Source organism: Nycticebus coucang, chromosome 9 (assembly GCF_027406575.1).
Source record: "Nycticebus coucang isolate mNycCou1 chromosome 9, mNycCou1.pri, whole genome shotgun sequence".
NCBI classification, from domain to species: domain Eukaryota; kingdom Metazoa; phylum Chordata; class Mammalia; order Primates; family Lorisidae; genus Nycticebus; species Nycticebus coucang.
In genome coordinates, this window is record NC_069788.1 from 12,416,833 (window position 1) to 12,440,739 (window position 23,907).

The following is a 23,907-nucleotide window of genomic DNA, read 5'->3' on the forward strand; positions in this document are numbered from 1 at the left end:
GTTATAAATGTACAAAAGTAAGAATTAAATCCTATCCATGAACAAGAAGAATGGATATCATTAATAAGCTAAAAACATTGAGAAATTTTTGGAAAACATAGTACAGATAAGAATGAAGTGAAGTTGGGCTTTTTCCATGACCAGGTGAAACTTACTAAATGTAGAATATAAATGTCTGAACATAATAACTAAGAAAGTGCCACGAAGGCTATGTTAACCAGTTCGACGAAAATATTTCAAACTGTATATAAAACCAGCACGTTGTACCTCATGATTACATTATTGTACACAGCTATGATTTAATTAAAAAAAAAAAAAAAGAATGAAGTGAAGTAAAACAACAGTCAGTCTATGATGCAACACAGACCAAGGGAAATCTGGGAAGTACATGGGATTCCCTGGAGATCCCTACGCTAAGTAACACATGATGATCTTGGAGTAAGGACAGACTAGGGTGCAGTGGGCGAAGGCAGAAAACTGCTTCAGTAACTGTGCCGTGGCTCTCTCTGCACCCTGCCCTGGGCTGCAAATTTCATTCCTTTCCCCTGGCAAATGTGGCATACAAATTACAGCAGGGCTTTGATTAGTGGAATTCTTAAGAAAGAAGGACTGTGGCAATTAAAAAGTGGTGCTTTGTTCTGCTAACGTGACGCCAACTGCATAAACCCAGAAGTCAAAGATTTCTCAACAGTCATCACATATTTTTGGAGTGCCTATCTGTCTGTACCAGGCATTGCTCTTGACAGTGGGACTACTGCAAAGAATAAAGTTCTGTCTTCACAAAGCACACAATAAACAGGGGAAGTACTACAGAGAACAATTAAACATGATTAAAATACGTATAAAACATCTGTGGTTGGGAGGTGACTTCGAATGTATACGGAGTAAATATAGTGAGCATCTTTGATAAAGTAATGTTTGAGCACAGGTCTGAAGAGAGCTTAGGAATGGGAAATGTGAAGAATGTTCTAGAAAAAGCAAGAGCTATACTACAAACCCGAGGCAGGTATTTCTTTAGTATGAGTGAGGGACAGGAAGAAGGCAGTGGGTAGAAGGCAGCAGGTGGGTGGGAGAGTGATGGGAGATGATGTGTGCGCGTGTGGAGTACAGCTCACACAGGACATGGGGTACAGTGTAAGGTATCAGCTTTTATTTTGGATGAGATGGGAAGCTCCTGGAGGGTGTTTAGCAGAGACATATAAGGCATGGTTGGATTTACTACTACATACACATTAAAGCAAGTCACTCTAACTGAGATTAGTCTTAGGGAATGCCATAGAGGGTGGAGAGATGGGGGGAAAGGCCAATTAACAGGTTTAGGGCAATGTTACAGTCTAGATGGTGTCTTGAACCAAACTGGCAGAGTGGAGGTGATGAGGAGAGTTTGCACTGTGGATATACAGTCTAAAGACATAGCCATTAAGAGTTCCCGATGGACTGTATATGAGATATACATGGTGGCCATAAAGTTTGTGTGCAATTTAAAATAGCTTACTATTTTAAAACTTTATGACCAGCCTGTATATGAGAGAAACAGAAGAGAAAGAAGCTGTGGGATAAGCTTCTTTGTAAGTTAAAACAGGAGTTGGATTTTGTACATGTTAGATTTGATATGCTTATTAAACATCTTTTAATACATTTGACTGCCAGACTGAGGCTTTCCTGGAAGTGTTCTCCCGATCTTATATTGGAACAATTAGAATTCTGTTAACAGATATGTGGAAGTTCAGAGGCACCTGCAGTGGCTGGAGACAAGTAGGATCCATGGAAAAACTGGAGGGAAAGAAATGTGAATACTTGCACCATACTGAGGGTAGTACCAGCGGAACGCAGGACAGGGGTGCAAGAGTGGGGGTGGCACAGAGGAGAAAGACCAGAGAAACCCTGCCCTGGATTCCCTGCTCTGACGTCTTGCCCACAGCAACGGTCTTAACACCTTTAGAAAAAAGACAGACGAGACTAATAGAAAATAAAAGAATTCCTCTTTTCCTAAATTAACATTTTATAAAACGACCGATTTCAAATTTCGAAGATGGATGAAAATTACGTATGAAAGGAGTATTTATTTTTCTGAGGAATCAGAGCAAAGGTTTCTCTAAGAAACAGCCACATTTATAGAGTATTACAAGAAGTTGCAGGAAGTTACATAAAATAGAGAACCTGCAATTTCTATTCTTAAGGAGTTTTGAGAAGATATTGCTTCTGTGTAAACAAGAACAGCGGATATCAGAAAGCTTTATTTGCAAATGGTGCAATATTTTCCTGGAAGAATAATTATGTAAGAATAGTGTTGAGGTTTTGAAAAAAGTTAGTAGTAGAAGGTAGTGAAGATGATGAGAAAAATTATAAGAAGAAACGGAAAGTAAATTCATTATGCATTTAATGGAAAGAAGAGGGCAAACCAGACAGGTGAGAAACAGTGATCAAGGAAGGAGTTGACTTACTCGGCTGAAGAAAGATGTTCTGTAGATCAAAAGAACACAAGAAGAACTAAGCAACACTGGGAAGACAGTGACAATTATCCGTATCTTTGTACAATTTTTTCTTTTATCTTAGGTACAAAGAAACCTTAAAGACATCCAACACAAACTCATGAAAAGTACTTTTCTTTTTAAAGTTTCGAGGTAGCCACACAAGATGTGCTAATTATATAATTTATTTTAGATAATCCTATTACCTTTTATATACCATATGCAACAATTAGTTTAAATATTCCAAATTTTGTTCTTACCTCAAAACTGAAAATAAAGCAAAGAAAGACAAAAAAATAGAATAAGATGTAGAAAGGGAAACAGACATAATAACTGGTCGTGAACCCACAGTAAGGGCAGAAGGATAGTATTTTGGTTCTTCAATCTCCATTAGAAGGCAGGACACTTAAGAAAAACAAGAGATAATAAAAATAAAAGACTAAGTCAGGTGACAAGAGTTGTGTTTCCTAAAATAGTTCACAGGTGATGGTCCAAAAAGAACTGAACTGGGCTGTCAGCAGCAAACGCAAAGGCTGCTGTGGAACAAAACTGCACAGCAATTAAGCCTTGCAGTCCAGTATTTGAGAAAGACCTGCCTAATAAATATTAGTTAGTTTCTAGGAAGGATTTACTGCAGCTACTGATAGTAAAATTTAATACACATATAAAATGTGAAAGTTGAAGTGAACCTTATTTCCGGCCTCATTTTATTAGAATTTCCCCAACTAATGTGAATTGGGTATTTATCATGTGTCAAGCAATATGCTCATTGAGTATTTAAAGGTGTATTTATTTTTTCTATACCTGTAAGAAACTCACAAATCAAAGTGGAATATGTTATAATGAGAAAGAATCAAAAGCGCAGAAAGAGCTGCCTGGGACCCTACACACTTGAGTTGCTGCTGCCCTTCGGTAAACAGCTTTTCATCAATTGTAAAAGGACTGACCAAAGAGATCTTTATACTTAGAAAGACTAAAGACAAGTACGAAAGTATAAAGGAGAAAAATTTATAAAGGAAAGTTAGTAGTTATCTTTAATTGGTAACTTAATTCAATCTGCATTTGATCCATACATCTCCTCTGTAAGAATCCCCCTTCCTCCGACATCTAATAACAATAGAAATATTTCTAGCAACTGTAAATTTTAAGGAGAGCTAAAATATACAGACTCCAGAAGATATATTAAGTTGTAACCATGTCTAAAAGTAAAGAGCAGTATTAAAGAAAACAAGGCAAGTGTCAAAGAATTGGAATAAAACAAGAAGTCTTAGTGATCGTGATTTGTAGCTGTTAACCTAGGGCTTGACTCACTGCCCTCCTTATGAACCTCCTGTGATACTGACCATCAAGGGCTCCTTCTCTCTGGGATGGCCGTGCCAGATTAGCTTGTCCTAAAAACCATTATAATTATACCCTTGGCCCACTGACTGTCATTAGTGATCTTCTGGTTAAACAACTGTAAACTTGGTGATTAAATGCCTTAGATTTTTCTTAAATACCAAATAACTTTTATATTAAATTGAATGAAAGAGGGCATCTAGGCATGCATCACCATCAAAATTACATTTATTGAAAAGACTGAGATAGTAAGTTTGAAATAAAAATAATGATATGTGAGACTCCTGATAGGACGAAAACCTCTTCATGAATAAATTAAAATGAATAAATAAGTGAATGGATAAATTAACATAGAACTATGAAGATTCTATTGGAGGAGCTCTTTTAGAATGGTGATGTGAGGAGCTCTGCCAACCTTCCTTCCCTGAACAAAAGTTAGTTTTTAAAAGCAGTCATTTAAAGCATATGAAAATTATATGAAGGACATATAACAAATATATCTTCTGTGTTTCTGTAAGCAAGAGTCTGTGGCACTTGAGCCACAACCAGAATCTCCCTCAGCAGGATAGGGAGAAAGAGGGGAGATTCTAGGTGGGTTCAGACAAGAACAAGGGCTTTCTGTACTCCAAGTTTTCAGTCAAGGGCTACAGTATCTATCCCAAAGGTGAAGGCTGCCAAAATTTCTTATTCCCGCTCCCAGTTCCATGTTACAGAAACTCTATTATAAGCAATTGCAGTTGAGTGCTTAGGGGTTTCCTTCCACTACCCAGCTTTTGCTTACAAGGTTGAAACTCTACCTCAGGTACAGCAGGGTGAGTTTACTGAAGCCTAATTGTACCTGACCCAGGCTGTCTGTTGGGTAAAGTTTCTGTGCCAGAAAAAACAGGTAAAGATGAACAGGGGCTAATGATTATATCCAGTGCCCCATTCATAGAGCAGGATATCTATCTGAGAAAAAGAGGCTGCTGTTCCTACTCCACCTCCAGAGAGTGGTTCTTACCAGGAGGCAAAGAGGTCATATAAAGAGAAAGCTTTATAACTTTCCCTAAGGAGGTTGATTCTATTTAAATAGAGGTGGAGAAAATTTGAGCATAACATCAGTGTCAAAAACAGTATAGATTCTGTTAGAATCAATTAAGAGGTGGCTGATGGCTAGGATAGCAATGAGTGAAACAGCAGACAATGTGGTGTTTAAAAGAAAGAACCAGGGTGACAGCCAGCTAAGAAGATCCTGAAACTGGAATAGGCTTTAAGGATCGGCTCAAAGATTACCCCTATAAAGGAGACCAAATTTAACTGGATCAGACTAGAGAGTTCACTTGTGCACCATGGCAATATTGAAAACAATATAGCAACTGGTAAGCAAGTAGTTGAAGCTAATGCCTTATGTGATACTGAAGGCAGTAAACAGCTAGAAGTTTACAGGGGGCCAGGGAAAGAGAGGGACAGTCAAAGACAACTTGGTTAAAAACACCATTTTCCCCAATAGAGAGGAGGTAGGACTGATGTGTGCAGCCCAGGGCTGTACTCATGGGTTGTAACATCAGAAGCTACACACTGCAAGGAAACTTAGACTTCACTGAAACAATAAAGGCAACTCACTAAATGAATAAGAAGGATACAAGAAAACAAAAACAAGTCCCGGTAGTGGGGATGAGGATCAGTTTCCAATGTGCTAAAATGGCTGAAAACATTTTCTATACATCCAACAAACTCAACGAATTCCAAGTGAGAGGAACACAAATACATCCAAACCCAGACACATATACACTACAGTAAATGTGGAAAGGCAAAGAGAGACAAAAAGAAATTCTTAAAAGCAACATGAGAAAATCAACTCATCATGTCAAAGAGAAGCTTAATAAGATTAATAGCTGGGATAATATAATGAATGTGCTGAAAGATAAAACTGTCATCCAAGAATCTTATGCCCAATGAAGTTTTCTTTCAAAAATGAAAGTGAATTAAAGAAATTCCAAGATAAATAAACGCTGACAGTGTTCTTTGCTAGAAGACCCACCTTAAGGAAACACTGAAGGAAGTTTTTGAGGATAATAATGACACCAGACAATAACACAAATCTACACACACAAAAAAAAATAAAGAATGCTTGTTAAGATAATTGAAAATTACATAGGTAAGGATAAAAGTATCATTTCCTATTTCTTTTTCTCAGTGATTTCTACAAATTATATAAAATAATGTTAACTTATTAGTAATGTTGTTAAAGCCTGTAAAGTATAGAGAGTAAAATATATTTGACAGTATCAAAACAAAGTATCAAAATGTTGTATTGGAGCAAAGAAATGACTCCAGATGGTAACTGCAAACCACAGAAAGAGATGGAGATAGCCAAAAGTAATAAAGAAAAATGTTAATACAACGGACCCTAAAAATATAGAATTACTGTCATTTCTCCTCTCCGCCCAATATATAAACTGATAATTATGACAATGTATTGTTGGTTTGTAACACATACAGACATAATATTAATACATTCAAGAATAATAGCACAGAGAAGGGTAAAGGGGAATACAGATATACAGTATTAATAATTCTTTCTCTCATTGGTATTAAGGTAGTGTAAATGTGAAGTAGATTCTGATAAGACATATATTAAAAACTCCAAAACTATTCAGAAGATATAGTACAAGAACAGAAAAAGAAATAAAATATGACCAGAAAATAATCATTTATTATGAAAGAAAGCAACGAAGAAGGAACTGAGGAACAAATTAATAAAATATAAAAACAAAAAGAAAAATAGAAGACAAATAAAATATTGTGAATAACATTAAATATAAATGGATAAAAGAATGCAATAAAAAGGCAGAGATTCTAAGATTGAATAAAAAAACCCAAAAAACAAGACTCAAATGTACACTATCTACAGGAGACAGACATTGTATTCAACAACAACAGGGTGAAATTAAAAGCATGGAAAAAGATACTATCCAACCAGCAACCATAGATATCTGGAATGATTATACTCATAGGAGATTAAATAGGCTTGTTAACTATAATACTTTCCCCACTAATGACAGCATTGATAGCTAATCTACCTGTTGGTAAAATCTCTTTGATGGCAGACATTAGGAATATATTGAAAGTTGGGTAGCAGATGACAGAAAATATGGTTCTTAGTTTTTGTGTGTATTTCTTTGTATGCTGCTAAAAGCCCACACCTCTAGAGACAATATATTGCATTCCACAGCCTTTTAAAGTATGGGCTTGAGTTTCTGTGAAAATCTTGGACTTATGTATGCCTGTGAGGTAAAATAGAAACTTCCAATTCTCTTTGTGTGTTAAAGAATGAGTCTTTCTAATTGGTCATAAAAATCTCTGATTTGTTTGCACTCTGGACATAGTTCAGACAGATAGATATTAGATTCCAAATTATCTTACTGTAAATCTCACAGATATGCTGTTTTGATTGACTTAATACAGAGTAGTAATTACACTAATCTAACTGAGGGAAATAAAGAATCCCTAGAGAAGAAAGAAACTCAACTTCTAATACATCAAATATGTAACCTTTAAAAAAAATTCAATCTTTTAAATTGTTTCAGGAAAAAAATTCAGTTTAAAGCAATTGCTAAGTTAGAAGTATTTTATCTAGAACGAAAGTTCACACAGAGTGAATCATTGCAGATACCCAACTAGTTTGAAAAATTAAGCTTAAAAATAGCTTAATGAAAACCTAAAGAGATGCCACTTCACTTCACATGTAACATGATGACTATTAAATGAAAAGACAATAACAAGTTTTGTCAAAAACATGAAGAAACTGTTATAGAACACTTATTCATTGCTGGGAAGCCACTTGGGAAAAATTTGGAATTTCCCTAAAATGTCAAACATAGAGTATTCATATGAACCAGAAACTATGCTTCTAGGTGTGTAAATAAGAGAAATGACAATTTATGTTCACAAAAAGTCAGGAAGTTTTTACATAGTTATTTGCTTTGTGAAAGCTGTCTACCACAGTCATTTTATTACACTAAAAAAGCTAATTTTCCTTGTGTAGCTCTCAGTCCCACTATGGATGCTTACTTAATATTGATTTGCCAGCTTATCATTTATAGAAACAGATTTTGTAACTGTATTAAATCATGATGGAGGGCAAAACCAAGTTTATACAGGTTATAAACTTCTCAATGATTATAGAATATTAGCAAACATTTTCAGAATATTTAGTAATGCTAAGTACAAGAGATTAACATTTCTTGAAGAACAGTGTCACAAATTTCAAAAACAAATTTGTAACAAAAATTTCACAGCTTTCTGAATTATCTCACATAAAAGCTTCTGCAACTTGTCGGCTTATCCCCTCTGCAGTAAGCAGAGCAAAATCAGACAAGACAAAGTGAGAAATCTAGTCAACCAAATTGTTAAATTTTCCTCTTGATACATTCTAATATTTCCTTTTTATCATATTAATCTATATTTCTAAACTTTTTATATAGTTTTATATTATCTTTCTGGCAAGAATCTCTAGGATAATGTTGGTCAAATAAATCAATCAAAGCATCTAAGAAAAAAAAAGTGTAAAAATGAGTCCAAACAAACTCTCACAAACATTTTTTCAAAGGATTGAAGGTTGTAAATTAGGATCATATACTTAATCACGCCATGAACTAAATATGGAATAACTCTGAGAAGATTTTTCATAATAAGAATACTTAATGCAATCATGCAAATCATTTTTTAAATAATTATGATTCTACTGACTTGCTTGCCTCTATATAATCCCAGCAAGAGAAGAAAACCCAAAATCATCATGTTAGTATTTAAGAGTACAATCTGGGGGGGGGGGCAAAGTTTTTACTGCTGTCAAGAATAAATCACCCTACAGATAATACCTAAAAATAAGGTCATTTTCAAATTCAATTGGCACTGTCCCATCCAAGCCTACTCTCAAATTTTTAAAGTTTTTTTCTATGAAAATATGTTTGTTTTATCACATCATTGAGCACAATGTCTGAAAACAAACACCAGTGGAAAGTTATATACAGTTTAAAAAATTGTGAGTTTAAAAATGTAGAGCCTTATTACTACCTTATATAAAAATATTTTTTTACATATGATATTTAAAAGATAAGTATGTGCAGCTTTCACATTTTTAAATAATTAAAAAATGATGGGTTCTGTTTTTTACATAGTACTGATATTTATTGTAAATTGACTTGATTTACAAAACCTGACACTTTTTATGAATATATAGATGAAATAGAAATGTAGCAAGTTCATTTTTAGTTGCTATATATAAAGTCTTCTCCATGTGGACGGGGATATTATTAATAAAAATTCATAGTAAATACCCAAAAAATTGAGTTGTGAGGATTCAATTCAGTTAGCTCAGTAGTAGCAAAGGGTTAACGTTATCAATGAAGCTTCTAAATGCAGCCCTCTGACAAAGATCAAAGCAACTTAAGCAGGCTGTAGAAACTTTTGTGGCCTCCCTATATATTTAGAAGAGGGTTTTCAATAAAGTAAAAAGAAAAAAAGCATAGTTTGACCAGAGTGTGCCCTTGTGCAAGGTAATTTCCTATAACCAACCATTACATATACCCATTGCAAAATGATTCTTTAGGGAAGCCATTTTCTTTATAAGCAAATACATATCTTCCAAGTTGTTATTAGATGTGATCTAGGCAAAGAGTAACATTTTAAAATAAAATCCTCCTGGGGTAATATGATATTATAATCAATACTTTTTAAAACATATAACTCTTAACTAGTAATCTTTAAGACTTCGTATTAATATTTCATGTCTAGTACTTTAATAACATTTCTTCACCAATTTAATAGAACAAAATCCATTATTATTATATTGATCAAGATGGAGAGTGTTCTCAGAAAAGTTTTATCTTCCCTTTTTTTTCCTTTCCACCCACACATGCCAACACTGCATACACAAATGTGCGTGAACACATAAACCCTCACACACTCTATAATGTCTCTACCGAAAGTAAAAGAGCCCCGAGGAATAGGGAAAGGACTGGCAATTAAGTAATTTGTCTAATACTCAGTTATTCTCTCTGACACAACTAAGACAAGATCTGGCTTCAGTTTCCCTTAAGTACAAAGGCAATTCACTGAACAATATTAATAGGTTAAAAGGTTTTTTAAGATGTTATGACAGAGTGCTTAAAAATAAAGTGGTAGATGTATATTATTCTATTTGCAATGAAAACAATATTTGAAAGTCCTTTGTATTTTACAGATTTTTCTTCTCTGTGTTCAGTCCAAGAACAACAAAACCCACCTGCATTCTCATTTCACGGTAACCATAAGTACAAACGGCCTACTATCAAGTGCTGTCAAAGGGTTAATGAGTGTGGCTACCCCTAAAAGAATCTACATAGCACTAAGATTATTGTTTACTTACACTTTTATGTTTTGCAGGAATTAACAATTGTCCATATTTTAAAATGTATTCTCATCCAAAATAATAATAATTTCATGAAACCACAAGTGTGATGTTCTAGTTATAGTTTTAAAATATAGTATGATATTCCATTAAAATCATATCTCCTAAAATGATACCACATACTACCAACAGCAAAAAAACGAGAGAAGATAGACTACCCTATAAGATTTTTCTACCTTATTTCTTTTTCATAAAACAAATTGATGAACATACGCTAGCATCAAGTTTAAAAACACAGATCAATGTTCAATTTAATGTCATGGTTTATATACTACTAATTATATACTACAGTACATCACTTAAGCTTTAAAAATACTGAACAAAGGCAGCTGAGTTAATATATTGAACCTGAAATACTCATTGACTCAATCTCATATTGAGAGATTAATGAGCTGCAAGGAAGCTGTAATTTATACCAAATCAAGGTGTATAGTATATATACAAAAGAAAGGCTGAATGAAGGTTTTATTTGGAGCGTATTTTCCCAAGTGTAAACAGCCTCTATAGTTTCTGCTGGTAAGAGTTAAAAGTGACCTTTTCTTTCCCCAAGGAGATATTTCTCTGCACTAGAGACAAAAGGGAACGATTTGGTTCAATATGACAACTCTGCTACTTGTGTTCTACAGAAAAATAATTGTATTTTGATTTCTTCATTTGAATTTGATCTATTCTCCCTAAATCAGTACATTCCTTCTGCAATAGTTTCAAATCATCTGCCTGTGATTCCACTAAGCTCTGAGAGAGGAAGAGACCACTGGAATGTATTGTTCCTGAAGGCAGATAGAAAAAACAGCAAATCTCAAAGCGCTAAGAAGACAAATGAACTCGCAGTGATAATAAATCATATTAAACCTCACTGTCCTCATGAATTTAATCTACCCTATTAATAGACTTTACCTATCAATTTAAAGTTCTGTAATGCTCCTAGAAGTTCATCTTAGTTTCTTTCTACATAAAAATGGGAAGGAGCTCTTCCTAGCATTTAATTTCACTGTGCAAATTCACTCAACAAAGTTCACGGCAATATAATAACAAATGATAGAAAAGAAAGCATGGATTCTAACCACTTTGTCCTCCTTTGAGAAAGCATCCAAGGAAGCAGAGCAAAGAAAGAAGAAAAAGAAGAAGAGAAAAACAAAAATGAGCCACATTTTAATAAACTGGTTTTATGAAAACAATTATGTTGTTTCTTTAAAACACAGATATTTTGAAAAGTAAATGTTCGCTCTTCCTAAAAAATAGCCATAGTTTAATCCTTCATTGAAAATACACATATACGTGTGCTGCTATATGTTAGACCCAAGAATTGGTCACAATAATTTCTGAACCTTTGAGAACTGGATTAGTAAATACACATTTAAAATGTCTTCAGAAAGAAAGGTTATTTCACTACCACATGCAGTTTATGTATTATTGAAAATACTTTATTAAAATGCATAAAATTACATGCACAATTTTATGAAATTAGAATTGAAATATGTATGGTCATTTTTTTTTTTTTAGAAATCTAAGAGTGAAAAATGTTTGCAATACATAAAAATGAGAAGGGGAATATGTTAACTGCTTTAGTCATAAATTATTCCACGAGCAATATTAATTTGTGATATGTATTTCAAAGTTTCTATCATAGAAAAAACAAACTTTATATGATGTTTTTGTCTTAGGCTGAAATTGAAATATGTTAAGTTGTGCTTTGCTTTATTTCGTGCCTTTCAGTATTTCTTCCAGGATTGGAAGGGTTTGGTAAAAATGGATGAATTACAATGAGCCTGAGCCTTCTCTTCAATGCCTAAGTATCTCCAAGCTCAATTTGCTTTACACATCCTCTCCTTCTAAAGACCTTAGTTTGACCCAAAAGAGTTTAAATCTCAATAGTTAACTGTATTTTTATTGGCTTGCCTCAAACCTATCATGAGACGTTAAAAATATCCAATAGTTATGGGTGCTTAGACAACACTAACACTCAGCTGCGTCTGCCCTTGTTTCTTCACTGCCAGCATCTTTTCAGATTAAACAGTGCCCTAACCATGTGGGTTGCTAAATACTTTGAATATCACCTCCAGGAGAGAATATATTCCAGAATAGTGTATTTAAGAACGCTGAATAAGAGGAAATTAACCAGTAGATCTCAGGTACTACCTTAATAGCCAAGCTTGTTACAGAGAAGCTTTAAGGTGGTACATGAAGATTAACGCTAACAAATCACTTTTAGGAAGGAAAAAGAAAACTTAGGAGTAAAACCTAAAACAAAATAAATATTCATATCATTAAGAGCTAGATTTTAATTATTTTATTTAATTCTCATAAAACTATGCAAAGTAATGGTTATTATTAAGTTTCATAAAGAAGTTATGAACTTTTCTTCAGTATACATAAACTATTGTTCAAAGAAGCTCATTATCTCCCTAAAGCTACAGAGACAATAATAGCCTCACCTTAAAGTATGAACTAGGTTGATTGTACTCAGCATCTTAATTCCACTGTAGGAGATTTTAGAATGTCCTACTTATACCTCAAGGAAACAAATACAATGTTGTTTGGGAGGTCTGTTTAACTCTGATCTTTCCTAATTAGAAAAATATCAAAAGGACTTAAAAGTTTCATGTAACTTGTAAACATGAGCTTATATTATATTAAATAATATTCATGATTAAATAATATAAGAAATTCTTTAGAGAAATACTGGGATTTTTTAGCTATATAATTGTAACTTTTCTACATTATGCTGCAAAAAAAATTCACTCACATTTTCCTATAAATAATTCTACTGTACTAGTGTAAAGAATATGATAACATTAAAATGTGTTTTGAATTAAATATTTATTAGAATTATTCTAGTATTTCATAAATAAGATTGGATCCTACAGTATTAGCATCATAAGGCTTCAAAAATTGCATTTATTTAAAACACTGGCATACACCAGACTCTTATTTCACCCCAAAAAGGAAATTGCATCAGATAGATATGAATATATGGATCTCATAGAAAGGAAAATGAGATATACAAATCTCGTCAATTTTGAAAAAGTGTATTGACACTTTAAAGACATGCTCTTTAAATGGTTTCTATGAGACAAGCCTTGGCATGCTAGTAAATCTGAAATTACTCTAATAGAGGCTAATCATTGCTTAATATGTGACAGTTTGATCCTTTGTTCAATCCGAAAACCAATGTAGCAGACATTAAAAGTAATTAGATCTTTTTTTTCTTCTTAGAAGAACTGGTCCCAACTTTTAAGAGTTCTACAATTCATGAAGGCGCTAAATTTACATTTACTACGTTCTTCAGAAAACGAATTTACTTTTACAGATAAACCCACGCCTGTTTGGAATAGGACTCAGGCATCAAGACACACCCACGTGGCAAGTACCATCCCTACCGCTACGGAGCCCAGCCGAGGGGTGGCGTGTGAACGCGCACGTGCACGCACCCGTGCGCTGTCTGACGTGCAAGCGAGCGCATGCGTGGGAGGCGCAAAGGTTTCCGCGCGCGGACACTCACGTTGTTGGAGCGCAGAGACACGCGGCCGCCGCAGCGCGCGCAGAACTTGGTGCGGCAGTAGGAGCAGAGGTGGCCGCACCCGTCCGCGAACTTGGTCTTATGGCAGATTCCACACGTCGGAGCGTCGTCCTTGTGCTCGCCTTGGTAACGCCGCGCTTCCTCCCCTATTTTCCTCACTTGTTCCTTATAGCTTTCGAACTGTTGGTGCAATCTCCTGGGCAAAAGGGAAAATGGTGGCGGACTGAGTAAAGGATGGAAGACGAAAGCCGAGGACCAACAGACAACGTTTCTCACAAAACACAAACGGAGCTATTGGAGCTAAAGCAAAACCTGCCAAGCTGTTTCCCCCAGGAATCTTACCTTCGAATGGATTAGCGGTAATTCCACTAGTTTTGCTTACTAACACCGAACCCTGTAAAAGTAGGATCCGCCAGGTATACGTGGCTGGATGCTTTCCGGACAGCCCCAGGACATACGCCCTCCCGGTTTGTCCCCAGCAGAGGAATCCCTGTGTCTACTCCGTGTCTCTGCTGCTTTTAGACAAGTGCCCTTCAAAATATTTCAGCTGGGAGCTCAGCACTTTATAACTATATCCCCTTGTGCATCTAACTGAAGCAAAAACTGCACAAAATATTTAGCCTCCTTATAAATTATGTACTCTGATACTTTCTGTTCTAAGTTTAATACTGAATACAATTCAAAAATAAGTTTGTCACAGTAAATTAATTCCATGATCTACTATTTGAGCACAATGTGCATGTTGAAAAAATAACGTTTCTGTCTTCTACAAATACCTATCTTTTTGGCATCCTGTGTCTGATTTAATACAGTAGAGAGAATGTTAGCTTACACCTTCTATCTGAGCTCACTAGTACTTTTCATCTCACGTTGGAAGTTCTAAACGTCACCTTGCAGATAGGCAGCTTTTTACATATCCCAATTTTTCTTGATTTCCATCAGGTTAAATGTCTGAGAGACGCTACCACTCTTTATTGGTAACTGCTGGAGGTGGGACAGCTAAAGTTATTGAGGCAAACCATTTCCCATAAGAACATTCACATTTAATATGACTTGAGTTTCCTCCCTTCTCCATCAGTTCAAATCCCTCTATCTTAAATGGCTACAGATACAGCTGTTTGCAGTTCTGAATAGGATACTGTGACACCTAGCGAATCCCTAGCATCAGGATGTCTTGACCTTGTAAATGAGAACTCAGAGAGTTGTCCTAAGCATGCAATATTCATTGGCCATTTCACCAAAAGAGAAACTCCTAGGAGGTGGACAATCAGAGTCATCCATGTATCTGAGAGCTAGTTGGCCAGTGTCCAGACTCTATTGTTAATTCAGGATTGATGCTCATCATCTAAGAACTGTGGGGAGCTGGTACTCCCGGGAAACAGAGTCCAATAAGTTAGTGTTTGAGATCTTGGGATTTCACTATATTTCCTTTTAAAATCTAACAGCAAAACTTTAATGATTACTTTAAAAATTCTTAAATCCCCTTCTGCTGTGTCAGTTGACACCTTTTCTATTTAATTCCAGTAATTAAAGCAAAGAGATTAGATTAACACATAATGTAGGTTATGATCTGAAGTGCTTCCCAATTTAAAGACCTGCTAATATCACTTCATAGAGGAATATATGTGATATTTTATCTCATGAATGCAAGGATATTTGGTCAATTTATTGAATAGTTACTTGATACATTAATGTGCTTATCGTTTAAGTACACTAATCTAGGATCAAATTGGTAGAAAACAGCTGTGGATATCTATCATTTCAAAAGTTTTCATACAAAATAGCACTGGAGATTCTACTGCTTTTACTAAAAAAAAAACAATTATTCAGGAATGGGGGCAAGGACTTATGTCTAATCAAAGAAACAGAAAAACTCTAAGCACAGACAGACTGCATGAGTAAATATTTATTGTGTGAACCACCAAATCCATTTAAGTAAAAATAAATAAGAAGGAGAAAGTTAGGCTAAGAAAAAAGTCTCTCTATAAACTTATTCTATTATCAAAATGCAATTTACTATAGGTGTTGGCAAACTTTACAGTACTAGGCCAGATTGTAAATATCTTAGATTTCGAGGGGCATGGAGTCTCTGTTGCAACTGTTCAACTCTACTGTTGTAGCAGGACGGTAGCCACAGAGACTATGAAAATGAATAAAGATAAGTATGTTCCCACAAAACTCTATCTACAAAAATAGATTTGGCCTGTAAACCAGTTTGTCAACTCCTGATTTATTCATATGCTTTCTATTAAGATATAATGGTTTGAAAACCAAGGCCTCATTGTCTTTTTAAATTCAAAAATAAAGGAGTTTTATACATTTTAGAGGAGCCAATCAAAATGGAATCTAATTTATGAAATATTTGTACTATACAGTATATATGCAGAGCACTGACCACTGTTATGAAACCTTCTTTCACTGCAGTTTCATATCATTCCATGTGTTCTTTCACAGACCACTTCAGATTTTTTTACTGTACATTTTTATTTGTGCATATGACACCTCTCTTTTGACAAAGTGTAAAACTTATTAGACATGCCCAGTTTAGCAAATACTTAAGACACATAACTCCTTACTAGGAGCAAATACAAATACATATTGGCTGAATGTACACATTTATTTTCTTAGTCTATTGTAAGAAAAAAAATTGCAAACAATTATCACAGATAAAATATCTTAAAAAAATCCTAGTCCCACAAAACACTGAACATCTTAAGTAAAATACTTAAAAGAGGAACTGTTAATGCATGTTTGAGCTGGAGAGAGTACACAAAATCCTCAAAAGACAAAAATTAAATAGGAGCAGTAATTCAGAAAAGTTAACATTGCTCTGAGGCAGGCGGCTGCCCTGGGGACATGCACCATAGCTCTGTGACCAAGAACTTCAATTTTTATTCTTGTTCAAGTATGCAGGGTAAAACAAATTAATAAAAATACGGGTAAACTGATAAATCCACCTTCATACTAGGGTATTTTTACACACTTTTTGTGTAATATACAGATCCAATAGATCAGATATAAATAATCATAGAAAATACTTGAATAGCACAATTAACAAATTTAATCTACTGGTCAAAGTGAATAGATTAATTAGTTAAGCTTGTAAAGAGTGCTCTCTCACTCTACTCCCGTGTGTGTATTTACATATTTATGTATACACACACACACTTTCTTAACATGCATATATAAAGTATTTTCAAAACTCTGGCTCTCAAAAATATTGAAATGTTTTATTTCTTAAACTTGAAGGAGATAATATATGATGTGGGGCTTTTAAACTATTTTACATATATGCTATGTAATACTCCTTGGTATGTATGAAATATTTCATATTAAAAAGAAAGGTCATGCATGGTGGCTTATGCCTGTAATCCCATCCTCAGGAGGCTGAGGTAGAAAGATCCTTTGAGCCCAGAAGTTTGAGGCTGCAGTAAGCTATGATTGTGCCACTATACTCCAGCCTGGGTGACAGAAGTTCATCCCATCTGTAAAAGTAAAAAATATATATAAAAATAAAAAGAAGGAAAAAGTTCAGTTCTATCTAATGAAACATTACTGAATAACAAATGGCACTATATAGAATCGAAGAATTGAATGTATTTGAAATTTACCAAAGAATTGACCTATTCATGACATATAATATAAATATGCATATATTCAACCACAAAATAACCTTGTGAAGTAGATAATATTCCCATTTTATTTATAGGAAAATTAATTTTTGTGTGGAGCCTTGCTTTTACTTTTTACTTGAATATATCATCCTAAATTCACATTCTTTAGATCTTCTTATATTGAGCTCATAAAGGATGACATTAATTATGGGTGCAACTTACAATCAAAGTGTTTCTGGAATCATGAAAGTCTTAAGTACCAAGCAATGTCAACTTTTGATCATGTCTAATTGATCACATCTGAAAAAGAGCTGGCTATGAAAAAGAAAGCTATGCTGATGAAATCATGCGATGATACTTCTATAGCTCCTCTCCTGTTCAATAATATTTCCATTCATTTTTCAACTGCTCCATAGCATTTATTCCTAAACTCTCTTTTCTCAAATTGACTTCAAACTACTGTGTCCTACTGAAGGACTCAAATTACTACTTTGATGATTGGTGAACCCGTATGTGCTTCCTAAGTGCTCATGCATCTTAGGCTGCAGGCTCTCCTGGCCATGACAGGTGGGCAGACAGCAACAGTTCCATCTCTAGCAGGCCTCAGCAAATGAGTTGGTAAAAGGAGGCTTCTCCACTGAAGTGAAGAGAAGGAGGTCTCCAGTTTTTGACTTTCTCCATGGAGAGCTTAGAGTGTGTCCTATGGAACACAGCCACCAGAGGGCAGTGTTCTCCCAGGGGGACGTGAGTAAGCGGCCGGCAGCAGCTGCTGGCCAGATGCTTCACTCGAGGCCACTCACGACTCCGGCAGGACTCATGTCCTCCTGGATGCTGGCCCATGGTGGCCTGTAGCCATCGGTACTCTTCCCCTCAAGTGTATCAGAAATCCCTACTGGTTTCAGCACTTGGCTATGTTTATGCTGCTGGTCTAGGTGTCCCTGCAGGGAACAGGATGAGAGAGCAATCATTCTGTTTCTCAGCCTAGAACTCCCTTACTTCTTGAAATCTTTCTTTTTAAGTTTCTTCCTTTATTTATACATAGGATTTCCTTATTCTGCACTGAAAGAAAAAGTCCAACTTGGGTCCCTGTCAACCTCTCCAACTTAGTTCCTACTGGACTCTTTCCTTTTGACCAGCAGACGTCAGGGAAAGAAGGGAAAAAGGAAAGAAGGAAGGAAGGAAAGAAGAGTAAGAAAGGAAGGAAGGGGAAGAAAAATAACATTCATTACTCCCAATTTCTTAAAATATCCCTACTCTATAATCTTCAATGCTCTATTAAATTGCTCTCTTACAAACCAACACCAATGCCCTTTTCCCAATTCATATTCCCCTGACATGACTCTGATATCTCATACTGTCAGGATGCTGTCCTCATAATAAAATATGCCTTTACAGCGAAGATACTGGTAGTGAAACCATAAACAGCACATTTATTCTTTTGTATCTGATGCTTTAATGCTTTAATCCATACCAAATCTGCGACAGTGTTCTATTATGAATAATAAATGGAAATACATATTTTATTATATGGTGTTACAGTAAATGTAGGACTGCAAATGTAAAATCCTCTCTGAAATTTATTTGTACACTTCAATTTTAGAATTAGCAGTATGTTATTGATTAGTGAGGTTGACAAAATATATGACCATGCATCGCAGATTTAAATTGTCTATATAGAAAATGGAGTGTTATAAATATGCAATGCTATCAAAGGAAGGGTATGGATATTGAAACTCAGGTTTTCACCTTGGATATGATTTTTTTTTCCATTGTTCCACTACACAAGAATCATTGCATTATCTTAGTAATTGAGCTTTCAATTCAAGAAAGTCTAAGAGTTCATGTGTAAACACGTTGTTTGGGTGAGTAACGATACATATTTTGCAGAAAATAAACATGAATGCCTAAAAAGCTAAAAATAATTTTGTAAATGTCTGAACAGCTAAATAATATCCTATGAAAACAAAATAAAAATTTAAACAGTTATTGATGACATTCTTACCAATTAATAAGTAATTGTAGAATAAAAGAATGGTAATCATGTTATGTAGGGAAATCTCTGTCATTAGCACAGAACCTCAGTTATTTCTACTTTGAGTTTTCCCTTTAACCATCCCTAAAGTACTTAGAAACCACAAGAAAATTTCACCTTTCTCCTTGGTTTTCCTCCGTGAAGCCTACGCAAATAAGAGTTGGATTTTCCCTGAGGAGAAAGGGAAGCTACCCTGCTTTCCCGAAAATAAGACCTACTTACAGGAAAGATAAGACGTCCCCTGAAAATGAGACCTAGCGCATCGTTGGGAGCACACCTTAAAATAAGACACTGTCTTATTTTGGGGAAAACCGGGTAGTATTTTAAAGTTCAAAGGCAGGTCCTGGAGAAAAGTGAGGGCTCTCCCTGAGATGGGGGTACATCACATGGAGCACCCTGAGATGGAGGCTTACTTTGGGAGGTGCCCACAAGGATGGAGGGCAGGTACTGAAAACAATAAGCACGACCTATGTGTCCCTGCTCACTCATGGCATGTAGCCAGGTACCACCATGTGTTCCCTCTCTCAACCTGGACAGCTGAGTGTGAAGTGGGCGACATGCAGACCAGAGACAGGAGGGTTCTTTAGAGAATGTTGGACACAGAGAGGAAGAGCCGCTACCCCACCTGGGGGAGTTCAGCAGGGATCTCTGATAATGACTGAAATTCAATGTCTTGCTGGTCTGGTAAGTTGGAGATTGTTTCTGAAGATTTTGACATCACACTCTATTGCTGAACTTAAATTCTCAGTAATATCAACTCTAAAGCACAATTCTTTTTCTTTCTTTTTTTTTTTTAAAGACAGAGTCTCACTTTATTGCCCTCAGTACAGTGCCGTAGTGTCACAGCTCACAGCAATCTCCAACTCCTGGGCTTAGGGGAATTCTCTTGCCTCAGCCTCCCAGGTAGCTGGGACTACAGGCGCCCGCCACAACGCCCGGCTATTTTTAGTTGCACTTTGGCTGGGGCTGGCTTTGAACTTGCCACCCTCCATATATGGGGCCAGCACCCTACCCACCGAGCCACAGGCGCCGCCCAAAAGCACAATTCTTGACTTGAAGGAATGTGCGGTCTATTTAGGAAGTCTCTTTCCCTTTCCCATTCATTCTCTCCCTCTCTCCCCTCCTGCCCACCTTACTCCCCTCTCTCCTTCTCCTTCATTACCTCCTTCCCTTTTTCTTCTCCATACACTAAGCACACATTGGAAGTTATTCTGATAAATTCAGTCTCCATATGCAAGTACTTGTGTCTGCCTAGTCCATTTTTATCTTCTGAAAAAGCTGCAAGGACACTAACTAAGGTACACCTGGGACACAGATACAAGGCACCTGCACAGTCAGGGACAAAAAGCCCCTCTCTGTTGTTATTCAATACATCATGCAAATCCTCCACCTGTGGGGAAGACCCTCATCATCCTTACCTCGGATTATTTCATCAGCTTTCTAACGAGGCTTCCTGCCAATGGGTTTCTTCACTCTAGCGCAGCTTTCAGACTGCCTGAATGCTCTTCCTAATCAACTGAACCAATTATGTCCATCTACTGCTACACTATCATCTCTGAGGCAGCACAGTTCTTCATCCTGGAGTACAAGGTTCTCCGCTATCTCTCACTCATGTTTTCTCATACATATTACACTACAGTCACATTAAACTTTCTCATTAATCATCAAACACAATAGGATCTTCCAAACATCAATTCAATAAACATACATGTATCGGGTGGCACCTGTGGCTCAAAGGAGTAGGGCGCTGGCTCCATATACCAGAGGTGGTGGGTTCAAACCCTGGCCAAAAACAGAAAAACTAAAAAAAAAAAAAAAAATACATGTATTAAGCCCCAGCTTGTAACACAAACTCCTTGAGGTCTGGAGCATACAGAGAAAACAACATAAGAAGATACTGAGTTCCAGTTATGTGATTACTTTAATGTTTTTTAATAAATATCAGAAAATTGTTCCTCCCCCATCTCATACATGGAAACTATCACCCCCTCTCCAAAGACATTTATTTTTTCCTCTTTGAAGCTAATGGAATTGGATCATGAAAATAAAATCTCAACCTAGGCTCTATTCCCTATTCATAAAATTAAGAAAATCTTAAAAGAACAATTGGTCTTATTTAAAATGTTAATTATATTCCTGCCAAGTGTTCATATTATATTTTACACATACAGTGGAACCTCCATAGTTGACCCCCCCACACTGACCACCTTCTTAAGGTGACCTGATTTTCATAGACCAAACTTGTACCACATGAATGTATCAGTACCGTGGGCCTAGTTCCTCACGTTGACCACCTCCTTCTGTTGACTGGTTTATACAGTCCACCCAGTAAATTGAGTGGTCAACTTATTGAGGTTCGACTGTATTCTAATTTTAAATATAAGTTTTTGTTTTTGTTTTTTACAGGTGATAGACATTATATTCTGCAAAAGGACCTGATTGCAATTGCAAATATATGTAATTCAGGTGTTATCACTTTTACACCAATGTAATTGTCCTTTCCGCCTTGAACTTTCCTTTGTACCTTGAACCCTTACCAAGTATTCTTTGAAGTTTCACTTATCAATAGTTTGCTAATCTAAATTTACATAGGTAATTTTTCACTTCACACCTCCTGGAAGAATATGTGAATAATACGCCATCCTCTACAGGGGGCATGTTGGCTCTCTTCTGAAACAATTGTGAATTATTGTATCCCTCACCTTCGTTTTCTGCTTCAACCTTTGTGAATCATTTCCAAAAATGTAAGAAATCTAGTTTTACAAGCTTGAAACCAAGGTCTCTCACTTTGGCATCATTTAAGTATTATTCTCAGGGTGAGTGAGATAAAGGAAGGATCTCCAAACCCCAATGTTAAATGGAAATAATGAAGAAGATACAGACACATGAGAAATTCCAAAGATTAGTGAGTACAATCCTCTTTTTATAAGTGAGGAAACTTTAAGTGTCATACGAAGGTTAGAAAAGTACTTTGTGAATAATTAGGTTCTCAATTTCCAACTTTCCACTACACCATTCTATTTTCGGAATACTCTTTTTAACTACGGCTAAAGGGATGGAAAGTTATTGCTTTGTGAGGGGTGTTTCCTTGGTATTTTCAAACTTAATATGCCTCAGAATTATCCACGGAACTTATTAAAATTCAAATTCTTGGATAAATCTACAAAGCTTCCAATTCAATAAGTTTGGGATAAATTCCAGGAACTTGCCTTTTTAGCTGTCACTCCAGGTTAGCCTGCAGCAGGCTGTCTGGGGAACACCGTGTGGCGGAGACTATACAGTGAGGATAAACTTGGAAATGAAAGCTTTTTAAATACATCTTTCATCTCATTTCATAAAAATAATTGTCATCATACAACTAAGTTTTAAGCATAAATGCAAATTTGGGGCCACTACCCGCAGGAAATATGCTGGAAAAATTAAATTTTGTCATGCATGTATTTAACCTAATATCCACCATTATTTAAAACTTAATTTTATAAATCACAGATATGTGCTTATTAGTATATGTAAGTTTTTTAAAAGATCGTAGTGTTATGTACACAGATTAAACATACAGTGTTTCAGGGGTAACAGTCTAAAAATTTCAGTAATTTAGAAATTTAACTTAGAAGTTACTGAGTAATTTTTTTAAATTGCTACAGTTCAAAAAATGATCGGTTTGTTTTTAAAACCATGTTTGGTCTCCAGTGTAATGAGTCTACTTTTTACTCACTGGAAATATCCAGCAGATGGCACTAAAGATTTTTATTTTTGCATTTGATGCTTTCATCTCTAAACTAGTTTTTAAAAACCACCTAATGTGTTAAATAAATAGTACAATCAGCAGGGGGGTGCAACTTATTAGAACAGATATGGCTGAAAAAGAACAAAACAGAAATTTATAAAATGTTGCAATTTCTGCTCTTTCGTGGAGGGCTCTCATTCTACATGCCCTTAAAAAAATTTATATATTCAGGGATTTGTTGTATCTTTTTCTATCGTTGGTGGTACTTTTTGTCCTCCATTTAACACCATCAAAAATGTAGTGCATCCAATCAGCATCCCGCAGTGTTCTGAAAGCCCTGCGAATGACACTTAGGAGAAATGAGAGCCTAACTGATGAGGAGCTATTAGTGTGCTAAGGTCTATTACTTCAGTCGAGCATTTATTTTTAATTCCGCTTTCAATTTACCATAGGAGGCCACTCCTGAGTAAGCATTAAATGAAGACATTTCAGGTCCTGGAGGCTCACAAGCACAGATTTAAATTTTTGCTCTATCCTACCTCCCAAGAAATACCTTCCCCGTGTTGCTGAGTGTTGTGGGGCGCTGCAGGTGTTAAAGTTTTTTGTGTTGGGTCCTAGATTTGTTTTTCTAAATTGTGGGACAATAGAATTACTTTCTAATACTGGGGATATATTAGAGGTCTGAAACTGAAAACTTGGTATAAGAGAAGGTCATTATGAAAATTTTGGACAAAGAGGTTATTCTTTCTTTTCTTTCTTTCTTCTTCTTCTT

At 35.7% G+C, this 23,907-nt stretch overlaps 1 protein-coding gene across 18 annotated transcripts in view; it reads right to left on the reverse strand.

The window, feature by feature from the left end:
- Positions 1 to 23,907, reverse strand: part of RIMS1 (regulating synaptic membrane exocytosis 1) — a 546,022-nt gene that overhangs the window by 303,157 nt on the left and 218,958 nt on the right. For all 18 annotated transcript variants that reach the window (XM_053601816.1, XM_053601832.1, XM_053601824.1 and 15 more), the window contains one exon: positions 13,745 to 13,958. In XM_053601816.1, the coding sequence (XP_053457791.1) occupies positions 13,745 to 13,958 (214 nt within the window). The remainder of the gene's footprint in view (positions 1 to 13,744; positions 13,959 to 23,907) is intronic.